We start from the raw sequence: 21,616 nt of genomic DNA, 5'->3' as shown, positions 1-21,616 counted from the left end.
GGATCACATCACTTCCATTCTGGCGTCCCTCCACTGGCTTCCAGTCAAATATAGAGTTGATTTCAAAAATGTATTATTCGCCTATAAAGCCCACCAGGGGTTGGCACCGCCCTACATATCTCTGCTGTCCAGCCAGAAACTGCTAACTCCAAAACGCTCATTGTTCAGGAAACGAAAAAACAAAATATACGTTTTTCAGAAAATGAAGAAAACCTTATATTTTTAAAACAAAGCAATACTACCTCGTCAAAGTTGGTATAGTGACTGTATATATTGTGAGATACTTGCATGTGTCATTATATTATCAACACTTTACCCAAATCGCGGGTAAATCAACACTTTACCCAGCGCGAGTGGAGTTAGAAGTTTCAGACGAGCAGAAATCAAGCTGAAATGGAGTTAGGTGTCCAAACAACACACAGTAGCTCCACTCGCTGCTGAGAGAGGTTTCAAAAGGGTACAGATTCCCAAAAGCTAACAATGGATCTCCAAGCTCACAATGCATCACAACAACGTGTGAATGAATGCCCTGATGCTTCATGACACTTATTATATAGGCCTACAACAATAAACAGGACTTTAAATATTACAATAACTTCTGCTAAGAGGTAGTAGAACACTAGCGCGACAGAAATGCTATGAACGTCTTTCTTCTTGTCACAATGCTCTCCTCATTAAACACTTCATAGATTTTAGAAATATAATTACTTGTTTTCATAACATTAGCGTCAGTGCTAAGTTTGATAAACAGGTACAGTGCATAGTTTTTAACAGACTACGGGGAGTCTGTTTACGTGTTGTTCCTCCTCGTTCACTGCGCACCGCGCACTGCTAATGCTGTGCTGTAGCACTGTGTAGGGGAGAGGGGGGAGTTGTTTGTTTTTGACGGACAGTTTGAGGATCCAATGGAGTTGGGAGTTTTCGTCTGAGGCGCTTTTTAATACTTTTCATTGGTTCAAATGTTTAGATTTTTTACACAGATGTGAAGGGTGTTCAATAGCGTCGATTTATGAAAAAAAAAAAAAAAACCTGAAAATGGAGTTAGCTGTTCCCGGCTGGACACCGACGATATGCATGATGCTTCCTCCCCCCGATAACATTAGGCCACTTAGATCAGCGGATCAAGGGCTCCTCAAGGTCCCACACACCCGCCTGAGGTCAAAAGGTGACGTGCGTTTTCGGCTGCTGCCCCAAAACTGTGGAACAGCCTACCGCCACCTATCAGGGCTGCACCCTCGTTGGACATTTTTAAAACCAGATTAAAAACACACACATGTTCTCCCAGGCCTTTTAAGTAGTACCCCCTGCCATGGAGAAACTGTTGGACACCTGTCTACGTGCGACTTTGTCCGTATGTTATGAGCACGGGATGAGCACGGCAAAGAAACAACACATACAAACACACGCACACACACGGACTTGGAGATTGCCTATGCCATCTCTCCTCTCATTGGCCACACGTGCCACTGGTTATCAAAGAGGGGTCCAGGGACCCCCAGCGTGTGTTATGTCTGGATTTTAAACAGCTATAACTCCAGTTTGCAGCATGCCAACAAGTCAAAATTTGGTATGTGGACTTAGACCACCAATAGGGACGAGCATGAATTGATGAAGTTATCAAAGAGGGGTCCAGGGACCCACAGCGTATGTTCTGTCCGTCCGCCCGTATGAGCACGGGATGAGCACGGGATTTTAAACAGCACAGGATTTTAAACAGCTTTAACTCCAGTTTGCAGCATGCCACCAAGTCCAAATTTGGTATGTGGACTTAGACCACCAATAGGGACGAGCATGAATTGATGAAGTTATCAAAGAGGGGTCCAGGGACCCCCAGCGTATGTTATGTCCGTCCGCCCGTATGAGCACGGAATGAGCACGGGATTTTAAACAGCTCTAACTCCAGTTTGCAGCATGCCACCAAGTCCACATTTGGTATGTGGACTTAGACCACCAATAGGGACGAGCATGAATTGATGCAGTTATCAAAGAGGGGTCCAGGGACCCCCAGCGTATGTTATGTCCGTCCGCCCGTATGAGCATGGGATGAGCATGGGATTTTAAACAGCTATAACTCCAGTTTGCAGCATGCCACCAAGTCCACATTTGGTAAGTGGACTCAGACCACCAATACGGACGAACTGAAATGAGTTAAGCCCCGCTTCCTTCACACAGGGTGTGATTTTTCCTTTATGCTCCCTTAGCTACTTGCCTTTTTGCTATGATTTTTGTATTATTTCTTTTTTTGCATATATTGTTGATCTTCTTGTTTTGTTTTTGTAGTGTATTTTTGCTTGCAGTTGTATGTGTATGTATTTGATGCTTTTTGTGTGGTTTTTAACCCTGATGTACAGCACTTTGGTCGGCCTTTGGTTGTTTTTAAATGTGCTTTATAAATAAAATTGACTTGACTTGACATGTTTTCCACATGCTGCGAATATCTGGTTGGATGCCGAACCTGTGTGCGACAGTGGCAGTTAAATGCAGATCGGTGTCTGAAATGCAACACAGTAGATTTTCACTCCAATGTACACCAAGTTGAGGGTCTCAATGATGCTTTGTCTTCTCTCAAGGACTCAAGGAAACGGATGAGTAACTTGTCATTGTTCCATTAACCCATTCTGAAAGGGGAAGGTTCACATCCAAGCTTCTTTATGCCAAGATTCCTTTTAGTTGATGGTTAGTGTACCCCTGTTAAATTTTTGTGTTTGAGAGAAAACATGTTTCCAGTAGAAAATGTTTACCTAAAGCACTTTCTAGATCACTTGAACAATATTAAGCTAGGGTTGAAGTGGTCTTATTTGAATGTGATTATTTTTGTTTTTCATTCAGAGCATTATCTGGTGCATGACATCTGAGACTTGACACTTTGGTAGTGATGCTTAACTTCTTGCATTCTTGAGTTGCTGGTCACATGAAAATAATCTAGAAAGACTGAAGATTTTTTTTGTTTATTGCAAACATTGTTCCTAACATTTCACATTTGACTGTGAAATATTTTACAGTTTAATTTGTAACTAGGAAAAGTGCTCCTCGGAGCACAGGTCTCCGCCAGGTCAGGTAGGTTATTGTGGCCTCCTGGTGGCGCTATAATAGGCCAATGTAAAAAGGGTACCATTTCTTCTTAGGTCTTGCAAGGCAATCGGACACTGCATTCATGATTTGAGGATTTTAATTTTGTCCCAATTTTTTTTGTGCTAAATTAGCTGGTGGCGCTATAACAGGCCAATGTTAAAATGGTAGCATTTGTTTCTCAACATAGTGTGAATGTGCGTGCAAAGTTTGACCGCAATCGGACGCTGCATTCATGATTTGCGGCATTTTGTTCTAAACGGGCCACTCCTGCAAACTTTAGATGTGAATCTTAGCCAATCGGGATGGAATATGACATCATGTGTACCGATGTGCGTGAAATTTGGATAAAATCTGAAGGAGTAATGTAAATAAATATGTTTTACATAAGTCGGCCTCCTGGTGGCGCTATAAAAGGTAGATGTGAAAAATGCAGGGCAAAGGTTTTTCCTTGACCTCTAGGGAGTGCATATACATGTTTTACACAGATTGGTGCAGTTTATAGGTAAAAACACGAATCGGCCTGTTATAGTGCCACCATGAGGCTGATTAGAAAAATCTCAAATGGAATTTCTTCCTCGGCATAGTGGGAATGTGCGTGCAAAGTTTCACGGAAATTACATTCTGTGTTCATAATTTGAGGCATTTTGTTTAAAACGGAGCAGTCCTGCAAACTTTGGAAGCCATTTTTAGCCAATCAGGTATGGAATATGAAAGATCTGAAAGACCTGTTTCGTTTAATGACTATAGAGATACTGTGTACCGATTTGCGTGATGTTTGGACAAAATATGTAGGAGTACGGTGAAAAAATATGTTTTGCAAAAAGCGGCCTCCTGGTGGCGCTATAACGGGGCCATGTGAAGAAATTGGGGCAGAGGTTCTGAATTGGCATCAAGGGAGTGTGTGTGCACAGTTTCGCTGCGATCAAGCCAACGGTGCGGGAGATTAGCTGTCCACAGACGGACGGACAGACGGACGGACGGACAGGGGGTAAAACATACTCTCTCGCCATGCCTTTCGGCCTGGCGGAGACAATAAATGTTACTTTTTGAAAGTATACTGCATCTTCATTGATAATTACAGGTCTCTATGTAACACTTGTTCTGGTGATATCAATAAGAAACCTAACTGCATCTTTAAAAGGGTCATAGTTATGGTCATAGTTATGGTCATAGGGTTTATCATGCTTGGTTATGGTGAACCACATTTTGGTATAGAGATAACAAGTCAAACTGTGAACCAAACTCTCTTTCATTCCATTGTTGGGCTTCTTCAGAGCGGAATGGATCACATCCAAAAATTGGATGACCCCACTTCCTGCTGATACAGGTCAGCTGCAATGTCACCAACAGGCAGAAGGTCTCCTGGAACTTTGGCACGACACCCCTCTTGAGCCAGTTGATTTGGTATTCCCTTTCGTTCACAGAAAATGTAGTGTGATAAGTCAAACATGTGTTAGCTAGTTACATTAATCCATTCAGACCTAAGGATGATTTTAAAAACACCTTCAAAGCATTGTTTATACTTCAGCATGTGCCACGTCACATGCTGGAAAATAGCAGATATACAAGCGCTTCTCATTCGAGACACGCTCAGGCATCCAACTCTGTCAATATGGTGAAGAATAAATGGGGATTAAGAGTTTAACAGGTTACCCCGGTCTGAATGGGTTTAGCTTGACAAATCATGTCCCTCCACTGTAATGTTTCAGTCAGTACTGGATTCAGTTATGTTAAAATCTAGAATTTTAAGAACCAATTTAAAGAAGTCATGATCATAATGCAGATTTAAAATTCAATGAACCAAACCTGGGATCCGGTGTGCATTCCACGCCTCTATGACATTTTTGATGCCAATGCTGGCCATCTGGCACGTGAGGTTTGACACACAGCACTTTGATGTGTTGTCCTCCATGTCCACCTCTTCCTGGTCCTGCAGCTGTATCAAAGCTGTCTTTAAAGGGTAGTTGACTCTGGCATTCACCTCAGACCACATTGCCTCTATCACATGGTTCTGTGCAGGTTTTAAGAATAGTGTCAGTCAGTCTGCCCTCATTAGAAATGCACATTGATTTAGTTGTTATTGATTAACTACCTTTGTAGAGGATGTTTGAAGGTAGGGCTGCCTCTGACGATTGCGTCTGTGTTCGGACAGCTTTTCCTGGATGAATAATGTCAGATAAAATTATTTTCCACAGTCAACTCTGACCTGAGGAAGCAGAACCAAAATAAGTTTTACTTTCATGTACCTGTACACAAGATGGAACAATAAAGTACAACCTTGAACTCTGACCTGGTCCCAAAGGCCCCAGGAAAGCACAGCAGGCCTGAGGATAATCACAAACATACAGTATAACTTTTAAACATACAGCGTTAGTTGAAATCATAGATCACCAAAGTGACAATAACAAATCTATATTGTCAAAATTGGAACAACAAAGAGTAACAATAACAACTGGAAAATAGATGGTATGATTTATTCAATGTTTAAAAGATCATTAAAAGTTACATTTGTTTTTCATAAAATGAAGTGTGTTGTAAATTATTTTCAAATAATTACAAATCTAAGTTAGTTTAACCTCTACACACACACACACACACACACACACACACACACACACACACACACACACACACACACACACACACACACACACACACACACACACACACACACACACACAGTCAGTGTGTGTGTGTGTGTGTGTGTGTGTGTGTGTGTGTGTGTGTGTGTGTGTGTGTGTGTGTGTGTGTGTTAACTCCACAATACACTAAGACTTTATTACCATTACTACTAGCAAGGCACTAATAAAGTTATTTTACCTGTACACTTCCTCATAGATGACTACGTTGTTCTTTATTGGCATGGTGGAGTGACCGACAACCTTCTTGCTGAAACCATCGATAGCCATTACATGGGTCACTCCAAACATAACAAGCTTCTCATTTTGATCAACATGCAGCTTGTGACCCATATATTCTGCATGATATGGTATACGGTTCAGATTTCGGGCACCCTAAAATGTAAGAATAACATTATTATACAAACTTGATAATCCCTACATCATACTCAGAATCAACTTTATTGTCACATCACAGGTTTCACATCACCTGTGTCTTGCAATATGGTAGGGTTGATGAATACAACATTTTGCCCACTCTGCCTTCAGAAGCTTATTAGAAGGTATTACTGTGCTTTATTGACCAGCCAACTGGCCTGACCTGAAACCCATAGAGAATCTATGGAGTATTGTCAAGAGGAAGATGAGAGACACCAGACCCAACAATACAGATAAGCACTATCAAAGCAACCCTGGGCTTCCATAACACCTCAGCAGTGCCACAGGCTGATCACCTCCATGCCACTCAAAATTGATGAAGTCATTTGTTCAGAAGTATCCGAGACCAAGTATTGAGTGCATAAATTGACATTTCAGATCTTTTCAGATGGTTGACATTTGTGTATTAGAAATCCTTTTTTGATTGGTCTTATATAATAATCTAATGTTCTGAGATATGGATTTTTTATGTTCATGAGCTGTATAACGTGATCATCAAGATAAAAACCCCAAAAGTTTCACATTTGAAATTATATTACGGAAAAGAAACATGATATTCATTTTTTTTAGAAGGAGCTGTATATGTCCACTGCGGTGAAAAAAGGGGTAATCATGTACGGTTTATAATAATAATAATAATTTATAAAAAAAACTACCTCACACTACCTCACCACATCTTCAGCAACTGCAAGTTCAAGTTGGTTATCCGGAATGTACTCCCTCACAAGCCCTTGCTCAGCACACCACCTCCGCACATTCCTGTCGCAAAAACCCAGTGCTGTTCCAAACTGTGTACATAATGCAGCGGCGATATCACCACAAGACATTCCGTTTTTTTTTTTTCCTGTAATAAAACGACATATTTACCTCCGTAATCAAAATATACGGCTAACTACCAGTGCTCCTAACTTCCGGTTATAATCATTTCCGGGGCAAGCCGATGATGATCTACAAGTCCATAGAATTACAATGTTGTGGGTTTGTAGATCGGCTATATTCGCAGTGCACCATTGTTGTATGACGAAGCATAACTCAAGCATGTGTACCGCTACTATTCTGCTACTATTCTCTATGACATGTACCATAGTTATATGTGTACCCGTATAATAACTTTAAGTGCACTGCTAGTAGTCCTAAAAGTTCCCAGATGTTTTTATAAAGGACCCAGAGTTTAAAAGTGTATTATATAACAGATTAGAGGATAAAACTCAATTACCCTCATCTGTTCTTGTTGACTTAATTTATTGTCCAGTTGGCTGGTGGTATTAATAACAAACCTAACTACATCTTTAAAAGGGTCACATTTTAATAATACATTATTCATTAATATATATATGTAATAAATAGACCAGCCCTGATTTTTGGTTGAGTTGGGGCCCTATGAATTGCTAAAACGTAGTTTTATGTTTGTGTAAGGAATCTCACTTGTCCCAGTTAGGGCCTAACCACCCAAGATGTGAAGTAAATGGTCGGCCACCTCTTCTGCTCGCTTTGTTTTCAGAGGTCGGAGACAGACAAACTTGGTCAGATGATCCTGATAGACCATGATGAAACGGTACTCCCGGTCAGCATTGCTCTGCATGTCTATTAAATCCACCTGACAGCGCGAGTTCATGTAGTTGGAAATGCTAGGCTTGACCACAACACCCTTTTACATTTTTTTTTGTTTTAGTTGACATGCCTCACACAATCGCAAATAAACACTGACACTCCTCAGGGTGACATTGTAGAATGACCGACGCAGCTCTTTGTGCAGAATGTCACGACCACTGTGTCCAGTTCTGATGTGGGCTTCGTGTATTCTGTCAAATAAGTCCTCTTTGGCCACAAGTACAGTGTCCACACCTTGCCTGGCTATCTTCTTTGTGCCGCCAAAGTAAATGAAATGGTATTTTTTTTCTCAACCTATAGTCCTTCGGGCATGTTTTCTGCGGTCTCTCGAGCGTATCGATAATGTCTTTCTCCGTCTCGCGAGTTAAAAAGACAGCGTTGCTCTGCTCAGTTTGGCCAACCGCTTCATTATCCAACCTGTCATAGAATATTTCTCTCATATTATCCATTTTATTTTCAGTGCTCCTCAGCGTTCCCCTGGTGTAGCTTCCTGGTTTCTATGTTGTTGTTGTCGTCGTAATCAAAGCCCCGCCTCTCGAAAAGCACCGCCTCGCGCCGAAGCCCCGCGCCTAAAAACGAGCGCTCTGTCTTCAATCCTCCTGGTTCTCCAATATATATATACATACATACATACATACATACATACATACATACATACATACATACATACATATATACATATATATATAAAATCAAAAGATGTAATAAGCAAAATAGCAATAAAAACAAATATTTCCATAAATAAAAGAAAACAAAAAAAGTTTAAGAAATAGTTAAAATAGCAGATCCACAAGGTCGCAATGTATTTTCACTAGTTTGGGTCCCGGGCCAAAGTCTTATTTCTCTTTTGGGTATTGAGCTAAAAAGTTTGGGAACTTTACCAGTGCCATACCATGAAGAATTTATATTATCAATATTATTATTGTATTATCTTATATTAATTGCTTAGAGGGTGGGTCGACAGTGGACCGTTGGGCGTCACAAACATAATATCTGGACTTGCGAGGCGCACCGTTGCTCTGATCCGCACCAAACTTGGTACAAAACATTGTTCAGGGGTCTACCATGAGAATACAAACCAGGGATGTGTGGACCCCAGGGACCACTTCAGGGGTTTCCAGGCTCATGTTACTCCAATCCGCACCATTATATTACAACAAAAGAGCAAATTCAATATAATACAACATACATATATATATACCCTATTTCGGGCATGTCATAAGCAGAAATGTGTAATTATTAATTTGCTTTTGTTTTCAGAATTTAAAAAATAAATAGCCGATCTACTGTACAAGCTCGAGCAGTTATTTTAGCTGTGAATACAGGTGTGTGTTAAGATCTTGACTTGCCCATTGGTGTGCCTTGGACACAAAGTATGAAAAGCACTGCATTACAGTGTTGTCCTGAAGAGCTTCAACAAACATAAGCACAGAGCTCATCAACAGAGACAGTCATTATCACTGCCTCCAGGCAAAACACAACACACTTGTTCTTCATCTACTGATGGATTTATTTGGCTCAATCACAACATTCTTATATCAGCCTCAATCCACCGTCAAATTGTTAATACATAAAGACATAAAATAAACAAGAACTCACTCATTATGCATATGATATGAACATAACAGTAGAGTAAAAGTCATGAACACACAAAAAAGAAAATACACCTCACAATAAACATAACTGACTGAATACAACTATAATGAATCAAATGTCCATAAAGATATAATGCAATATTCATATTTAGACAATGCATGGTGCTTTTTTGCCCCTTTTATCCCCAATTTAGTCATTATGCCAATTGATTCCTCCCTACACACATGTGTTTGTTGTCACTGTTGTTGTATCCTACTGACTCACCTGCCAGTGAGGAGCCCCCACCAGGAGGGTTCTGTAGAGCCTTCATCCTATTCCTCCCGCCCAAGACTCCCTGCTGACAGGTGCCGCCGCAGACCGTAGGAGTACTTGCAGTGACGAAATATCACCCTTCACCCGAAAACTGGCCAATTGTGTTTGTATACGCTTGACAAAGCCGGATGCACAACGTTGGATTAAAACCCACTTTACCAGTGTGCCACCCAAGTGCAGACATATTCATATTTAGACAATGCAATATTCTTTTTAGATAATGCAATAATTATTTTTAGGCAAAATAAATCTATTTACACTTAAAGCTTTCAAAGGGAGGAAGTGTAACTACTAAATGTGTCTTCTTGACAAGGAGTTCTGGGTAGAAACAAACACCTCCTGCACAGTGTACACATAAAAGACTATGTCCATGAAATAAACCAATACAAAATTGCAATATTGCCAAAGCTCTCAAACCAACAGCAAATCCTTAAAACCCTTCTCGCACTATTAGCAGCTGAAAGAATTCAATTCAGTGTGAATTGTTTGGATGTGATTATGTAAGGTCCTCCGTTCTCCGTATGCTTTCCCACACTGGTCACAGTGGTAGGGTTTCTCACCTGTATGAATTCTCTGGTGAATTTTGAGACTACTGCTCTGGCTGAACCGTTCTCCACACTGGTGACAGTGGTAGGGCTTCTCACCTGTATGAATTCTTTGGTGCTGTTTGAGAGTACTGCTGGTGCTGAACCATTTCCCACACTGGTTACAGTGGTAGGGCTTCTCTCCTGTATGAATTCTCTGGTGCCGTTTGAGAAGACCGTTTTGGCTGAATGTTTTCCCACACTGGTCACAGTGGTAAGGCTTCTCTCCTGTATGAATTCTCTGGTGCTGTTTGAGAACAAAGTTTTGGCTGAATGTTTTCCCACACTGGTCACAGTGGTAAGGCTTCTCTCCTGTATGACTTCTCTGATGAAGTTTGAGATTACTGTTTTGGCTGAATGTTTTCCCACACTGATCACAGTGGTAGGGCTTCTCTCCTGTATGAATTCTCTGGTGACATTTGAGATGACTGTTTTGGCTGAATGTTTTCCCACACTGGTCACAGTGGTAGGGCTTCTCTTTTGTATGATGAATTCTCTGGTGACGTTTGAGAGCAACGATCTGTTTGAACCTTGTCCCACACTGGTCACAGTCGTAGGGTTTAAATATATCTGGATTGGAGAAAGAGGGGAAAGGGAAACCATAAAATATTTTTGAAATAACATGCAAGTTGTGTCGTATTACCAAATGATAATGGTCTAATATTAAAAGCATCTCACACTAATTTCTGTAAAGGTATTTCAGTTGTCTTTCTTAATTGGCCTCACAATTTGATTACGGTTCAACTGTTCATCATTCAATTTTCATTATGAGTTATCTAAAAAAAAAAACAAGACATGACACACAGTCATGTATACCAGCTTGCTGATTTGTCTCGCAGAATCTGGCAACACTGCTAGTGGCTCCCCATTGGCTTAGACCTGTTGCATATTTCTCTCGCAGAATCTGGCAACACTGCTAGGCCATAGCTTGGGAGGACGAGACCGCCCGTTCAGAGTATGGGAAAGCTTAAAGGCTTAAAGCACAGCCAATGATCGAAAACATGTCGAGAATCTGTTGAGAATCTGTTGACTAGTGGTCAGTCTCTTCTTAGACCAGCTCGCAAGCTGGTAAAAATCTATGGCTAGTTTTTCATCTGTTAAGTACAATTAGTTCATTTTGGGGATCACAATTTCTGTCTGTGGCAAGAACCAATCAAATCATGGTAAAAAGGTTTTCTTTTATTAACCATCGCATCACATCGACGGGTGGGGCGAGTATAAATGGGTCTCTGAAATCTTTGATTTATTACGGGAATGTGGTCTGGATGAATATTATTTCCAAAGAATAACTGTGAATGTGGAGGAGCTTAAAAACAGAATACGTGCAAAATGTTTTTTTGGGGGCAAAAGCTTGGGCAGAAGACATTTGGCAAAAGCCAAAATTAAGAACAAATTGTCCGGTTAAAAAAAGATTATAAATGTGAAAAATATGTATTGTATAATTTGACTAAAAGTCAGAGGTCACTTTATGCGCAGATAAGATGTGGCATTCTGACACTACATATCGAAACAGGAAGATATAGGGGCGTAGCTGAGGATAAAATATGTAAATACTGTGATCTGAATGAGGTGGAGAATGAAATCCATTGTATTTTATTTTGTCCTTTGCATCATGATCTGAGAGAAATACTGTTTAAAAAAGTCCAAACCCCTGATCTAAACCTAATAGATTATGAGAATGGTGCTTTAATTTAATTTATTTTTTCGTCATATTTTCAGAATATCTTTATAAAAGTGTGTAACAGGAGGAGAAGGGTGACTTATAATAGATGAACTTTCATTTTTATTAACTTACTGTATTTGTGTGCAGGTCTATATGAATGTATGTACTGTATGTGTCTTGTTCAAAATCAGGTTGCATTATGTGTTACTGACAGTGACTGCCGATGATTACGTGTTTAATGGAGAGGCTACTTTTAGACCGACATGATGTCGGTCTAAAAGTGTATTGATCCCTGCTAACCAATGCTGCCCAGGGGAAACAAGGACGAGGAATTGTATTGGCTCACTATTGGATACATTGCTTCTTTAAGGGGGCCGTAAGGGTCCATTTAGTTCCATTTGTACGGGTGGTTGCGTCGTTGTGTTTACATGTGCGGTGGAACAACGGCCGTTACGAGTGAAACGCTCAAAAGTTTCACTCGTCCTCTGTCTCCGTTGACAATTTTACTAATCCAAATGATAATAATCTGTTTAGGAAACTCTAAAATCTCCCTGCATGCGAATGAATGACTAGTGTCGCCTAAGCGTGACACATTCAATGTGCGTCTTCTCAGTCTATCGTTTGCGAAAATGGCAGATCTACAAGCTCACTACGTGGTGCGAACAGACGCGTGTGAGCTTGGCAATCGGCTATGTTTGGTGCGTGACACTGTTGTACGATGAAGTATAAATTAAGCTTTTAAAGTAGCAGTACACACATTAACCAGTTAACAGTTTCTTCAATATTATTTTCCAAAAGTAACATGTCACTAGCCTTCTGTTACAAAAGTACTGTATTTGAAGACCATAGTAAAATGTTGTGCAAGTGATATATTTTGGGTAAAACAAAGACAAAAGAATAGAAAAGATAATGTGTATAAATGTATATAAAGAGCTGAAGAGACATGGAGATTTTATAGTAATTATTACAGTAGGCATACTATTCATAATATAAAGCCATTTAACACTATCACTTATCCCTAATACTTAATGATAGGCAAAAATATGTTTTACTTTAGTCATCTTCATTTAATTTTAGATGGTGGTCAGACAAAAACAGTCACAAGTGGCCAATAAAAAAAGATACCGGTTCTGTTCAGAATTTGTCGTCTCACGTCTTTCCACAAATTAATAGAAAAAGATCAATAGTGGGCTCGATAAAAGCTAGGCTCATTAAGCAGGATCGATAAGGTGCTCATTATCAATACAAAATTAACGAGCTCCATCCCTACTGGTGTTAGGCACTGAATAGCCATTTGATCTACAAACTCACTGACACTCAGAATACATCGAGATCTAGCGCGTTGTGAACGGTTACCTATTTGAGTCATAAATCAGACAGACACAGAGGCAGACAAAAGCCTGATTTGTACTTTGCCACAGGACGGTGTTACGCACTGAACATAGCAGATATGCAAGCCCAGAATGCAACACAGATGCTATGTGTTGTGGGTTTGTAGATCTAAGTATAAATTAAAGGCAGCCAGCGAGAAGCGAGACAGTCAGGGGGAGAGAGAGGCAGAGATTGCAGAGTAAGGTGTGAAGACGAGGATTTTACCTCATTTTGTGCGCAACTTTTTTTTTTTCTCTACATTTTTATCCCACGATTTTGTAACCCCTATTTTTTCACCCAGTGCCAATGCCTAAGCGTGTAAGCGTGTAATCCGCCTAAGCGTGTAATCCTCCCTCTGCCAACCTAGGGAGGCCAGGGCTCCTTCAATGCATGAGAGCCAACTGACCTTCTTATCACCTGACAGGGGAGAGTTTCCCTGGTTGGACGTAGCGCGTGGAAGGAACACGTTATTCCAACCAGTTCTCTTCCCCTCCATCAGGCGCCCCGGCTGGCCAGGGGGACGCAGTGCAGTGACCAGGATTATTGCATGTTTTTTGTGAGGGTACCTACCCTAGGAGACAGGGGGAGAACATGCAAACTCCACACAGAAAGGCCCTTTCGCCAACCCCACCTAGGGTGTGGGCACTGATGACGCGGAGGAGAACACGCCCCCAGCGCCCACAGCGTCCCCTGCGGGAATCGAACCCAGGACCTTCTAGCTGTGAGGCGACAGCGCTACCGACTGCGCCACCGTGCCCCCTGTTTTGTATCAATTTTATTGGACATGTGAAGTTCAAAATCAACGCAAGGTAACACTACAACTCTCTTCATTATTTAGCTGTAACTTGATGTTTTTTCCAGCAGCATGTGTTAATCGCTTAACTAAGTGTTCTAAAATCATTAAAGAGGAAAAGAGACATGTTATTTCTTTGTTATAAGAAGCTTACTCTAAGTTTTAACTACCTGTGAATAAAACAGTACATACCTAGCCTGTACAACTTTACTATAGGTTGCAGCATTGCATCAAACAGTCCATGGCCCTGGTTCATCTCTCGCTGTTCCTCTGACCATATTAATGATCTTTTGGAGGCCATCTCTCTTGATAGGGTACACCTCTGTCCCTGTGGTTGTCTGTGGAAAGCACCAAGAGAATAAAACATAAGTTTTCATTCAGCAACCAGCAGATCTGCATTCTCAACGTCAAGTCCCCGACACACCCCCTGCATCCACGTTACGCTCACCTACCTTTTAAGAATGGACTGAATCAAACATGGCGTGTCTCTGTATCCTGTTATAGTAGTGGAGACGAGAGTGGTAGCTCATAGCGCGAGCGAAACTCCGCGATCTATGCAACACCCTGAAGGACTTCTAGCAAGTTAATCCAGGAGTAAAATTCACCCAGAGGCTCGCTGTTGCAGAGGATCAAGCCGTTTTGCAAACAAACCATTTGCCGGTCGCTTGGAAGACACAGAGTGGATTCCTTGGGCTGCGTGGCCATGCCATCTCACTCACAATACACTTTTGCCTCACTACGGTAAAGGCTGTGGGTTATTTAACTTGGGTTTTCTTATTTAAACAGAGTTAACCATTTAAACTGACAGAATATTGACTGTGGAACTGACGTTAACTGGTATTTTGGAAACTGTGGAGTGTGGACGGGATTTTGGGTTTGGGATAGGACAAATTATTGAACTGATGTTTTCTGTGTGATATATTCTGTTTATTGAGTTAAAGGTTTGTTTTGTGTTTGTGAATTAAGTCATATCGGAACCCGATACCGATACGGTATCGGCGCATCTCTACTCTGTACTTGGACCAATACTATTTACTCTATGCTTCCTTTGGGTGAGATCATTAGGAAACACTCTATACATTTCCACTGTTATGCAGATGATCACAATTATACGTATTGATGAAACCAGATGAAACAGATCAACTGGCTAAACTTCAAACATGTCTTATAGACATCAAGAGTTGGATGACCCGTAATTACCTACTCCTCAACTCGGACAAAACTGAAGTTATTGTACTTGGCCCTAAGCACCTTAGAGATAAATTAGCCGATGAGAATTTTACCCTAGATGGCATTACCTTGACCTCCAGGGCCACTGTAAAGAATCTTTCAGTCCCACATAAAACAAATTTCAATAACTGCCTTTTTTCACCTGCGTAAGATTGCAAAAGTTAGGCACATTCTGTCTCAAAATGATGCAGAAAAACGTGTTCACGCATTTATTACTTCTAGGCTGGACTATTGCAACGCTTTATTATCAGGCTGCCCAAGTAAGTCCCTAAATAGCCTGCAGCTAGTCCAGAATACTGCTACGCGCATACTGACAGGAACCAGAAGAAGAGATCATATCACTCCTTCACTGGCCTCTTTGCACTGGCTCCCGGTTAAATACAGAATTCTACAGGTTCTCCTTCTCACGTACAAGGCTCTCAACGGACAGCCACCAGTGTATCTCAAAGAACTCATCGAGCCCTATAAACCAGCCAGAACACCATTGCGTCCACAGTATGAAAAAAAACGGCTCCAGGAAAACCCCAAAAGGGTTAGAAAAGGAGGCAAAGCATTTAGGTTTCAGGCACCTCAGCTGTGGAACCTTCTCCCAGTCTCAGTCCATGAAGCAGACACACTCTGTATATTTAAGACTAGATTAAAAACCTTTCTCTATGATAAAGCCTATATCCGAAGTGTATAGATGTAGACAGATGCCAGGTGATTGTTGACCTACATTGTGAATTTTAATTGTATAGTGTTTCTCAGTACTCAGTCACCCTATAGTCATCCTCTCCACGGTTCTGTAGGCGAAGGCTCACAAAGCTAGATAACTTTGTGCATTGCAGCAATACCATAAAATGCACAATGCCTAGCTGTTTGAATACAGCGACACAGAGCGCACCAGAAAAGTGGTTGAAAAGTAATCTGTCATATACAGAAGAGTCAGTCAGTCTATATGTATAGTCAGTCAGTCAGTCAGTAAGTCTGTAGATGTAGTCAGTCGGTCTATAAAATGAATCAGTGATACTTGCACAACCAACCAATCAGTCTATATACACACACAGCCCGTCAGTAGTTCTGTCTATACATGTATATGCAGTCAGTCAGACTGTCAAGTCAATTCACACAGAGAAACATAACAGATAAATGAAAAAATATACGTAGATGTGGCCTACTTGATAAGATTTATGAACTTTACATGAACCTTTTCAATATTCAAGAGCTACCGGGTTGACCAGGAACAATGGAAAAAGAAAAGTCAAAGTACACGTGGCACCTATGTTTCACCACCCTTGAAGCCCTACAGATTCAAGAGTCCTGAAATGCACGTGTGATTTGTTCACTTTATATTTCATATTACAAAAATGTTATCAGAGGTATAGTAGAACATTGTTAAGTGATTCCCATTGAACTGGTAAACACATCAATTAATGAAGTTGTCTGGTGAAAGCTCTAAGTTCAGAGAATTTGTCTAAGTAGCCTAATATGAGTTCTTGTAGGTGACTTTGAATTGATATTTCTCCAGTTTGGTACAGTAATATTTTAACATATATTTACTAGCTGTAGAATATGACCTTCTCAACATTTTTACATGGTTTACATGAACTAACCTTTTGAAAAATGTGTTTGGTGAAATGCAAAATTGTATAATTATATTTAAATTATATTAATAATATTTGATCATACAGAAAGTCTGAACGGTCCAGGGACTACCAGTGGTCCAAATTAACCCTTACCGGTACTCAGAGTGTACAAATGGAACCAAATGGACCCTCGGGCCTCAAGCGTCCATTTAGTTTACATTTAATGAAATGATAATAATAATAATACATAATAATACATTTTCACTAGATGTTTGCACATAATTCATTTACCAATCCTAAAACTATATTAGGAGCAGTGAGTACAGCGCCCGGTGAGCACTCTCAGTTAAATAAACACTGAGGCTTTTATAGTGTAGAGTAGGGTTCCAGTATAGTTTCAATTATTCTCACTCTTTTTTTAATTACAAGGACAACCCATTTGATACCACCGATAACACCAAGTGTTTTTCTTAACCGTTCTACCTGTGATTGTTCTCGCTCAATTATTGTTATTTGATTCAAAAAAATTTTTTGATTTTGCTTTGTTGTCTGTTGTTTGTAACCTTGCTCTGTAAAGCACTTTGGAACTGTTTTGGAAGTGCTATACAAAACAAATTCATTATCATTATTATCTCTGGGATCCCAAACTCCCAGAGTTACAGACCTGTAAGGGTCCATTTGGTTCTATTTGTACACATTACGGTCATTTAGCAGACGCTTTTATCCAATGCGACTTACAATAAGTGCAACATAGGTAGGGAACGAAACTACTAACCACCAGAAGTCATAAGTGCATTTTCTTCTAAAACAAGCAACCAAGAGTATACAGCGCTAAGGTAAAAGTGCAATATATCAGCTACCTACTTTCTTAAACAGATGAGACAAATAGCAAAATGAAATGAGTAAGAGCTAAAACAAGTAAGTGTGTCGAATAAACAAGATCCAATAAAATATTAAAATTATAAGAGTTTGTACAACTAGTTAACGAGTAGGCAAGGCGAAGAGGAAGGGTAGTGTTTCCTGAAGAGGTGGATTTTCAGCCTGCGGCAAAAGATGGGCAGTGACTCTGCTGTCCTGACATCAGTGGAGAGTTCATTCCACCACTGTGGGGCCAGAACAGAAAAAAAGCTGTGACCGTGTTGATCGTCCAGAAGGACCACTGAACGACGAGGCAACCAGTCGCCCCGAGGCGGCAGACCGAACTGGTCGGGCAGGGGTGTAAGCACCGACCATAGCCCAAAGGTAAGAAGGAGCCGTTCCTTTCACTGCCCCCCTATAGGCTAGCACCAGGGTTTTAAACTGGATGCGAGCCGCTACGGGGAGCCAGTGTAGAGAACGGAGAACGATAGTTGTGTGGGAGAAGTTGGAGCGGTTGAACACCAGACGAGCCGCAGCTTTCTGAACAAGCTCCAGAGGTCTGATGGCAGATGCTGGGGCACCAGCAAGGAGGGAGTTGCAGTAGTCCAGGCGGGAGATGACGAGCAACTGGGCTGCCTTTTCCGTGAGGAAGGGGCGAATCCTCAGGACCTGCTGGACCGCGTCACCGATGCGATGTTTGCTGAGAACGACAGTTGGTCGTCCAGGGTCACACCCAGATAACTTGCAGTCCGAGTTGACGTCACCACAGTATTATCAATGGTGATGGTCATGTCTTGGTGCGGAAAGCCCTTCCCCGGGACGAACATCAACTCGGTCTTGTCCAGGTTGAGCTTCAGGTGGTGAGTCGACATCCACTCCGAGATGTCAGCCAGACAAGCAGCAATGCGTGCCTCCAGTCTAAGAATTACAGACCTGTAAGGGTCCATTTGGTTCCATTTGTACACTCAGAATTACAGACCTGCAAGGGTCATTTGGTTCCGTTTGTACACTCAGAGTTACAGACCTGTAAGGGTCCATTTGGTTCCATTTCTGTCAGAGTTACAGACCTGTAAGAATCCATTTGGTTCCAAGTGTACACTCTCAGAGTTAAAGACCTGTAGGGGTCCACTTGGACCCCTGGTGGTTATGGAAATTCCTCCACTTGGTACAGTGAAAATAATATAAACGCAAATTGTGTATTTACATACATACATACATACATACATACATACAAAAAATAAAAGATACAGGTCAAACGTGAGGACTATACAATCCAAATTATGTCACTGATTTAATGAAACAAAGTGATAGCCTAGTAATAATTATTATTATTGTTGTGGTTGTTGTAGAGCAGGTCGAGTATTAGGTAAAACGTACAGCTGCGTTGTGTTGATAAAACAGAAAGATTGGATAAGATACGTCATGTATCTTTCAGGGCCTTTCCCGCTTTTGTCATAGCCCCGCGGGCCACTGAGCATCTCTTACCGTAATTACACAACTTTTTGCGCAACAAAATGCTAGGACTGCTGTAGCAGCTATGCTAGCACAATATGCTAGCTGGTTAGCTTATTGTCCTTATCCACGGTGTGGGTTAATATGCGACGCAGTAACATTCTCAACACAAACACACATTCTGTAGTGAAAACAACAAGAAGATAGCCTACAACATGAATTTTACCTGATAAACTTCAACAATCAATGACGCCACTTCAAGTCTTCAGGTTTTAATCCGTTAGAAGCAACGAGGAAAACAAGCCTAAACTCTTCAAAGATTGTTGCCAGATTGTGTGAGAGAAATAAGCAACCAGGCAGATCTAGGAAAACAAGCCCAAAAGAAGCGACATGAGCACTTTAACCATACTGTATATAGGCTGCATTGAAAATAGCTAGATACGTTCACAATGCGTTGCGATGCAACACGTTGTGAGCTTATACTAGATCTACTATTTATTTATTTATTTTTAAACCTGGAAATAAAATGTGGAATATTTGGATTTTTTTTTTAAATCTGGCACAAAACATAATTTACAGATGGGGGTTAGGGACAAATACATATTAATTTGGGGGTCCTTGATATTTGAGAACCACTGGTTAAAATAATTTAAAAAATGTGAAGCAAGCCAAAATAATCAACTAGATTTTAGAAGCGAGACCAAAAAACGCAACCCGCAACTACCAATATTTACAAGTAAATCCACAGAAAAAAAAGCCGCTTATAATAATATTATAAATTGCTTATAATAAGTGGACATGGTTTCTGGCTCGGCTGTATCGCGAGATTTGGTTGTCTCGCGATACCGTGGCACGTTCAGAAACGTAATTACCAGGACAGGTGGCCACCAAAACCATCTGGGCACTGTTCCACAACACAACAATTAGGTCAGAAGTACAATATAAGAGTTTATTTGACAAATATAAAGTACTGTTAAAAAATAGAACAAAATGGTAAAATACCCAAAATAATTAAGGATACCAAAAAAAGGTCAAATGAAGATAGAGAAAACATAGTATAAAACATAGAAAAAATATAGTAGTCTAGTATTAAAAAAAATAGAACAGAATACTATAAAATGATATAAAAAGTAGTAGCCTACTGTTAAAAACATGGTACACATAGAATGTTCCTCTATGTTCCTCTATCCTAACATTGATTATTTGACATTTTTTTCTATCATTCAACACCACAAATCTGGTACGGGGGTCCCTGGCACAAATAATTTTCAGATGGGGGTTAGGGACAAATAATATTGATGAAAATATTTGAGAACCACTGGTTAAAATAATTAAAAGAAATGTGAAACAAGACCAAATAATCAACTACACTTTAGAAACAAGACAAAAAAAAACGCAAACCACAACTACCAGTATTTTGACAAGATTTGGACAACTGGGCACCAAAACCAACTGGGCACCAAAATAATTTGGGGACTAGAAACACGTGGGCACCTAGACGAGTGGGCACTTAACTTAGGGGTGGAGATAACTGGGCACTAAGATGAGTGGGCACCTGGAGAGGTGGGCACCAAAACCATCTGGGCATTAAGGCATGTGGGCACCTGAATTAGGATTCGTGTCCAGAAGTGTTTTTTAACTTTACATAGCATGCTGCTTTGTTGTTGGAAAGTGATATTTAACCCACTGATCTTTAAATCCCAAAACTGTTGTTACTCTGCTAGTAGACTGTGTGTCATGTGTTAAAAAGTACAGTTCTCACTCTGCTAGTAGACTGTTAACAGTCGGTGTTGAAAGGAACCATGGACTCACTTCTATCAAAGTGGTAAAGTGGGGTCCGGGGACCCCCAGGGATCCTTGAGGGGGTTGAAGGGGTCCCTAGCTAAATTACAGTAGTTAATATAGAATCAAAACCAGTTTAATCAAGTATATACATCCCCTATATACATAAGCTATTTGAAAATAGCAGATTACAAACTCGCAATGCGTCAAGATGTGATGCATTATTTATTTACAGAATCTTGGAATATTTTTTGAAACATTTGAACACAAATCTTGTATGTGGGGTCCCTGCCACAAAATATTTTCTTCACATGAAGAACCTTGTCCTGTCAGGTTCCGTTTAACCAACCTGGAACCAATAGGGGTCCTTGAGGGGGTTCTAGGGGTCCACAGCGCTATCAGGTTCACTTTCAAGTCTTCACTCAATGGTGAGCAGACTGATGCTGTAGATACATTCATAGTATCATCAACATGATCACTGATACAAGCAGAAGTGGTGCATGATGAATAATCTCTTAAAAGTCTACTTGTTTTATTGTTGCCTTCATTGTACTTTTCATTGTTATTTGAGTTACAGACTTTGCATGTGTGTTAGCCACTGATACTCCTACTGGACTATCCTTAAGTTTGTACTATCTGCACGCAAAGTAAGATCATTTCCAAGCACATAT

At 40.6% G+C, this 21,616-nt stretch overlaps 1 protein-coding gene across 1 annotated transcript in view; it reads right to left on the bottom strand.

The window, feature by feature from the left end:
* Positions 1-10,097: 10,097 nt before the first annotated feature.
* LOC311034540 (uncharacterized protein) overlaps positions 10,098-21,616 on the bottom strand; it is a gene marked incomplete at its 3' end in the record, with an annotated part of 71,042 nt that continues 59,523 nt past the window's right edge. The window contains exon 4 of the mRNA XM_084042419.1: positions 10,098-10,761. Coding sequence (XP_083898545.1) covers positions 10,098-10,761 — 664 coding nt within the window. The remainder of the gene's footprint in view (positions 10,762-21,616) is intronic.

This window comes from Gymnoscopelus microlampas (genome assembly GCF_963454915.1).
Source record: "Gymnoscopelus microlampas genome assembly, chromosome: 19".
Lineage (NCBI taxonomy): Eukaryota > Metazoa > Chordata > Actinopteri > Myctophiformes > Myctophidae > Gymnoscopelus > Gymnoscopelus microlampas.
The sequence above is the reverse complement of the archived record's forward strand: the minus strand, read 5'-3'. Positions and strand labels throughout refer to the sequence as shown.